This window comes from Cotesia glomerata, linkage group LG6 (assembly GCF_020080835.1).
Source record: "Cotesia glomerata isolate CgM1 linkage group LG6, MPM_Cglom_v2.3, whole genome shotgun sequence".
NCBI classification, from domain to species: Eukaryota; Metazoa; Arthropoda; class Insecta; order Hymenoptera; family Braconidae; genus Cotesia; species Cotesia glomerata.
Genome location: NC_058163.1, coordinates 13,510,149 through 13,517,275, shown reverse-complemented (window position 1 = coordinate 13,517,275; position 7,127 = coordinate 13,510,149). Strand labels below are relative to the sequence as shown.

The 7,127-nt window shown below is 30.7% G+C and overlaps 1 protein-coding gene across 1 annotated transcript; it reads right to left on the bottom strand.

The window, feature by feature from the left end:
• On the bottom strand, positions 1-6,673 carry LOC123266996 (transcription initiation factor TFIID subunit 11-like). The gene is made up of 2 exons (XM_044731460.1): positions 6,478-6,673; positions 1-825 (listed from the first exon to the last, which is right to left on the bottom strand). Exons 1-2 carry the CDS (start codon positions 6,617-6,619, stop codon positions 104-106), a joined length of 864 nt encoding a protein of 287 aa, XP_044587395.1. The 5' UTR covers positions 6,620-6,673; the 3' UTR covers positions 1-103.
• Positions 6,674-7,127: the final 454 nt, after the last annotated feature.

Below are 7,127 nucleotides of genomic sequence, written 5' to 3'. Positions count from 1 at the left end.
ACGAATGATTTAAAATTTTTACTGAAAATGTATTAAGTGCTCATTAATCGATACATAAAATTTCAAACTTTTTTGAAGACCCTTATTTTGGTCTCGAAACTCCCTAACGTTTACGGTGGCTTTCACTACGTCGAGAATATTCTGAACGACTTCTTGATCGGTCACGTGACCAACGATGATGAGACGATTTTCTGGAGCGATGATAAAGCTGTCGGTCATTAGGAGAATGATGTTTTGATCGATGGTGCGAACGCCCAGAAGAATTGTACGGAGACTGACTGGAGGAAGGCAGTGACGGCTTGGAACCATGGGGTGGTTTTCGAGTCACCATGTACGAGCGGCGATGAGATGACTTCGGAGTCAGGGTCTGACGTTGCCGTTCAGGTGACTTTGGAGTCAGAATCTGCGAGCGGTGATGAGGTGATTTCGGAGTCCGAGCCTGACGTTCACGTTCAGGTGGCTTTGGAGTCAGAATCTGCGAGCGGTGATGAGGTGACTTCGGAGTCAGGGTCTGGCGTTGACGTTCAGGTGACTTTGGAGTCAGGATGGGTGAGCGGTGATTAGATGACTTAGGAGTCAGGGTCTCCAGTTGACTTTGAGATGACTTTGGAGTCAGGATCTGCGAGCGGTGTTGAGGTGATTTTGGAGTCTGGATCTGTGAGAGCTTCTGAGATGTTGAGCTTGATGACTTCTTTGAACGTTCTGAATTTCGTACAGATTTTGAAGGCACGTTGTTGGATCGCCGGATTGACGTAAACATTTGTGTTACAGCTCGTTCAAACTTATCAAGATTTAAGGTCGGTTTTGAATTTGCACGAACATACTCTAAAAAATTCAACTTTTTAATCTCTGAGCTCATCAAAGTATTTCTCAAAAAATTCAACATTTGCTAGTACCTTTCAGAATCTTCATTTTGTTTTTCGACTCGTTTACGATGTTTTATATTTTGTGAAAAATTAATTATTATTTTGTAAAAAAAAGTGTGTGTGTCAGCTCTGACGTACGATTGGTGTTTACTCCTTATGAATCAAGACTTTAAATATGTATTAATTATTCATTCAATAATCAATAATTTTTAATTATAATTAATTGTTAAAACGGTTATAAAAAGAATAGATACTTCCAGGGCCACAAAATTTTTTTCTAGCAAAAAAATGAATCATCCAACATATTCTTTTAATTTCATTTTATTTCAGTGAAAATTCTGATTTTAGTACCATTTGAAACTCTTATTAAGTTATCCAAATTATTAAATACAAAATTTCTACTTAATTGGTTATATTTTACGGATAAAAACGAATAATTGAAACGAAATAACAAAATAATTAATTTTATGACTTTCATTGGGAAAGTAATATTTTCAAAGTTTTTTATTTGTGTTTTAAATAAAGTCAACGAAAGATGGAATATAAGATTAGAACTCTACAAAGTGACAATTGTTTTTTGTAATCAGGAAATAACATGCACATATAAGGGGGAAAGTTTGGTAAAACCAAATGTGCATGCCTTAAGCGTTGATGCCATTGTAATCTATACTAACGCCCTCTTGCGTGTTCCGTTAGAAGTCGCAAGCCCTTACAAACTCTGTTTATTATATTTTTTATACATATGGCTGCCTGACATGTAAATTTTTCAGGACCGACAGGAAAAATTTTTTTTATTTATAAATAAACGCGTATTAATTGAGTTGTGGTTTTCAATACAGTTCTTCACAACAAATTTACGGATCTATTGAAACAATAATGAAGTGAAATAATTATGTATTTCAAAAGTTATCGAGATTACTACCCCAGTGGTGCACATATTTTTACGACATTTCTTTAGGAAAATTGATTTCTTTACGTATTTTTACGTAAATTGTGCCATTAATCAGCAGTATTTTGTTTGAAAATCGCAGTTTGATGTTTTTTCTGTATTACAGTATGCAAATTAACCCGCGTTACCGCGAAAATTAATTTTTTTTTTTAAGTTTAATCCTGACCAAACTTAGATTTCGATTTTTAGGCGAGAGTAGAGCATACCTACGCTCGCGCTTAAGGCATGCAATAAGTTCAAATATTACTAAAAATTTTGAACGACGCTCTTTCGCGAGCCTTATAAATTTATAGAGGGTGTCTCTGAACCCGACTAGAAATTTTAATGTGAGACCTATTGGGCCCTCATTGGGTTTCCTAATAGGGACCCCACATGGGAATGTCACGCAAAGTCCTATGCGGCCCTCATTGGGCAATCCCTCTTAGGTCCCAATGGGGAATTCCCCATCAGAACGTATACATGAACTTAATCGGTTGACTGAGACATTTTTCATGTTACGCTCAAGGTTTAAGAAATGGTTTTTTTTTTTATTTACCTACTTCACTTATGTGAAAATAGTATTTTTTTATAAATTAAATAAAAAATTTAAAAATTAAAAAAAAAAACTTGACTGAAAAATGTAAAAAAATTTTTAAAATAAAAAATAAAATTCCTTAAAACTGTCCGATTTAATTTGGAATCCCCCTTATACTAACACAAAAAATTTTTGTTTGAAAATTAAAATTATTTTGAAATGCGTTATTTTTAAAAATTTTATTGTATGGATAAAAATTTAATTATAAAAAAGTTTAATTTTTTTTACAATATAAATTCTTTTGCAAATGTTAATCCTCAAAAGTTGGATATTTTTCAAAAATTAAATTCTTACATAAATTCTGATAATAAAAATTATCTTCAATTAAAATTTTTTTTATACTGAGAAGAAAAAATTCGGAGTATGAATCTTGTTTCAGCAACATCAAAATGTATTTCAGTCTAAAAACTTATTACACAGAAAGAAAAATTTCTTGTCTGGAGAGCAAAATTCTTGGTTCAAGAAAATTTTCGGGTGCCTGAAAGAAGACCGAAGTTGTGTTGGCCGAATTAAAAATTTTTCTTGAAAATTCTATTCTTGGGAAGTAATTTTTTCTTAATTCAACTTATCATAAACACTTAATACAATAAATTTTTATACTTGATTAAGATTTTTAGATACTTTAGGGAAGCAGCGCCACCTAATTCAGCTAAGAAAAAAATTTTCTCACCTTGAGAAAATTTTTCTCTTAAATATTTGATACCCATTTTATATTATTTTAGCATGTAATTATACATTTTGAATAAATAAATATGATTAAATATTATTTGATCTTCCCATTTGACATGTTAATCAATAAAAATATTAATGAAAATTTACTTCTATCGAGATATTTAATTTTTTGGAGCAAGAGAGAAATTTTCTCAAGATAAGAAAATTTATTTCTATCAAGAACTAAATTTTTTGGAGCAAGAGGCTGAATTTTCTAAAAACAAGAAGATTTTCTTGACTTAAATAAATTTTCTTGGATCAAGATACGTATTTCTTTAATAAGCAAAAAACTTAATTTTATTGGAATAAGTGAAATTTCTTGTGCCCAAAAAAAAATTTTTTTTCGCTCAAGAACATAATTAGAAAGAAAAATATTTTCTTGACTCAAGTGAACCTTTTTTTCTGTGGCGTACTTGAATTTAATCTGGAATTGATCCCAAATTAATCTGGAATAACTTGGCTAAAAAACCTCCGGATTCACTCTGTACGCGAATTCTTTAATTACTTTACTCCAAAACTCCGAGTAATGGGATCAAATTTTAATTTGGATTAAGATTTACTCCGAATTCATCCCGATTTTTTACAATGTATTTTTAATCTCCTAAAATTAAATTTTTCAAAATATAAAGTTATGTAAAATTTGATTAAGCTTAACTAAATTTTGGAGTTTTTATTTAACAATGTTGGATGAATTTTTTCCCTAATTCTTTTCTATACTTTCTAAACGACTAATTTTCATTTTTATTTATAATTAATTTACAATGAATATATGCTAATAATATAAGCTCACAGATCTTTGGGTGATTGATTTTTTATATAAATAAACGACTGTCTAAATTTAAAAATTATTTCTTCATGCATCTACTCTCAGGTTGGGTTATTCCAATTGGGTCCTTCTACGAGTCCAGTTAGGAAAACTCATCGATGCCTTATTTACATTACGTTGGGAAAATCCTCTTCAGTCCCACACCGATCCCACTTGGGAAAACTTCGAAATTTTATTTTTATTTTCCGTTGGGTTATCCCTCTTAGGTCCCACACAGGACCCTATTGGGAAAAACCGAATAAAATTTTTTTAATTTTACGTTGGGATTTCCCATTTAGGTCCCACACAGAGCCCTATTGGGAAAAACTGAATGAAACTACTCATTTTTGCATTGGGATTTCCCATTTAGGTCCCACGCAGGGCCCTATCGGGAAAAACTGGATAAAAATTTTTATTTTTACGTTGGGATTGCCCAATTGGGAGCTAATTAGGCCCTGATAGGGATTTCCCAATTGGGCATGCCTCTTCGGGACCCAATCAGGTCCAGATATATACTCTGGGTAATCCCGAAGTAATTTCTAGTCGGGAAGAGATACGTGACAGTTCGAAGTGATAGTTGGGATCGATAGAAAAAAAAAAATCTGAACAAAATGTTCCTGAGTCTAAAATTATTTTAAGCCTTCGAAAATTAGTGATTAAATAAAAACGATAGCTAATCAGGCGCGCACTACAAGAGAAATAAATAGAAATGAGAATAAATAGAAGTGAGTGGGGACGCCGTGGAAATGCGAGAGCAAGATACGGCAGCCAGCTTGCAAGCTCGCAAAGCCGAGCAAAAGTGCTGAGCGTGTCGTCGTAAGCTAAGTATGTAAGAGTGTATGGATAGATGTGTGAGGTAGCACATGGCCGACTGTGTGTATGAGTGCGTGTCCGCATATTACAGCATTATTAGGAGCTGTGAAGCAGAGACCAATGTGACCAGATACTCAAAGACGGCGTGAAAATATTTGTTTTTTTTTTTTGATAATTTAGAATTTTCATACAAACAAAAATTATTGTTGAAATCAAACTGGAGCACAAGACTCGATCGAATCCTCATGCCGAATAGAAAATTATAATTTTTTAAATTTTATTCAATCAAAATTATTTTCAAAATTAACAATAATGCCCAACTCTCTACCGGACCCTTACAGCTGAATTGAAAATTTCTATTATTTATTTTTATTATATGAATATTATTTTAAAAATTCAAACTCGAGCCCAAGACCCAACCGGACTCTTACAGCTGGATTGTAAATTTTTATTTTTTATTTAATTGAATGAAATTTTTGCAAAAAATTTTACTGCAAAAAGTTTACTGGAGAAAATATTTTATGTTCTTACTCTCAGTGAATCAGATTTATTTTCATAAGTTTAACTGGAGCTCAAGACTCGGCCGGACACGAACAGCCGGATAAGAATTTTTTATTTTTTCTTATATTTAATAAAAATTATTTTGTTAAGTTGAATTTAAACCTAAGACTCGACTAGAAAGTCTCTGAGAGTGTAGAAATTTTGATCACTTATTTTCAATAAATCAAAATTTTAGTTAAAAATTAAACTGAAACCGAAGACTTGACGGGAAACTCAGAGATGGATTAAAATTTTTTATTTTTGGATTTTATTGAATGAAAGTTTTTTTTATCAAGTTAAACTTGAGCCCAAGACTCAATCAAAAACTCAGGGATGGAGTAGAAATATTATTTTTTTTTTATTACATCAAAACTTTTTTTTCTCACGAACTCAATTTTTAACAATTAAATCAAAATCTGAGACTCGACTGGACACTAAAAGACAGAGAAAAAATTTGATTGTTTTACTTTTGGTGAATCATCATTATTTTTAAAATTTAATAATTAAATAAAAAATGTATTCGGTGGCCACTAGTAAATGACTATTGGAAATGACTTCAAAACTTTCTTCTATTTTATTCTAAAGATTTTTTAATTTCTGAGTTCTTTGCAAAATTACCAAAAAATTAAATAGTATTTAAATCTATTGTTGCATTTAGAAAATCATTTATACCGGGTTTTAATTATTTACGAACTTGTGAATGTACTGAAATTTTTTTTTTATGATTATATTTTTTCATGATTTTTTAATTATATTGTTCTTTACTTCTATTTATATTTTTTTATTGATGTAGATTTAATTATACGAATTTTATTCATACATACTATTTGATTCTTAAGTAATTCTCGAATTACTCAGAAATTATTGATTTAGATACCGGAAACGGGCAAACGGTATAGCGTGAGACCAAAATAACGAGTATCATTTAACGTTTGATTTCACCCCTCTAAATTATTAATACCCCGACCATAAATATGACAAATGATTCATAAGGAGTAAACTCCAAAAATTGAAATGATCCAGAGAGATACTAGCATGCATGCAATTTTTTTACCAAGTAAAAACTGAAAAATACACATTAAGAAAAATTTTTCGGTTATGAGAACAAAATTTTCTTTTCTCATAAAATCCCTTTTCTTGCTCTAATACAAAGAGTTAAGTCAAGTGAATTTTTCGTTTTGTGTATAAAAGAAAAAATTATAGGAACGTTTTCAAATACCGTAAACTGTCTGGCTAACATCTAAGGGTAATGGCTGCCACCCATTTCCACCAGTTCGGCTCATAGTTGATAATCTGTCTTCCCCAATTATCGATTTAAGAAGTCGACGCGCCATTTCAGGAGGATCTTTACGAAATTTCATTTTGATATAATTTAAATCCACTTCATTTATGTAAATGTCAGAATCAGGACGCAACTCCTTCTAAGAAGAAAACAAATGATTAACTTCTCAAATGAGTAATTGTAACTTTTCGCTAGTCCTAAATGCTTTAATTTTTTTCCATTCTCTCAAGAAACAGTGAGAAATTGATATGAAACTCTCTGTTCCCAGAAATTGAAAGAAAAAAATTCTATTTTATTTGTTAAAATTTTTCAAAATGAAATCCGTTAAAATTTTATGCACTTTTTAAAAATATCTTACTTCATTTCTCAATTCTACAGTCAAAACACGGTATAAAATAGATATAAAATTATCTGTTATTATAAATTTAATTAAAAATTTTCGTTTATATTTTTAGAATTTATAAAATTTAATTTTTTCAAAATTTTCTACATTTAACGAAAAATTTTCAAAACGAATTCATTTCAGTTTTTAATTTTTATGTCGAGACACAGTGAGATATCAAAATAAAATTCTCTATTTTCAAAAC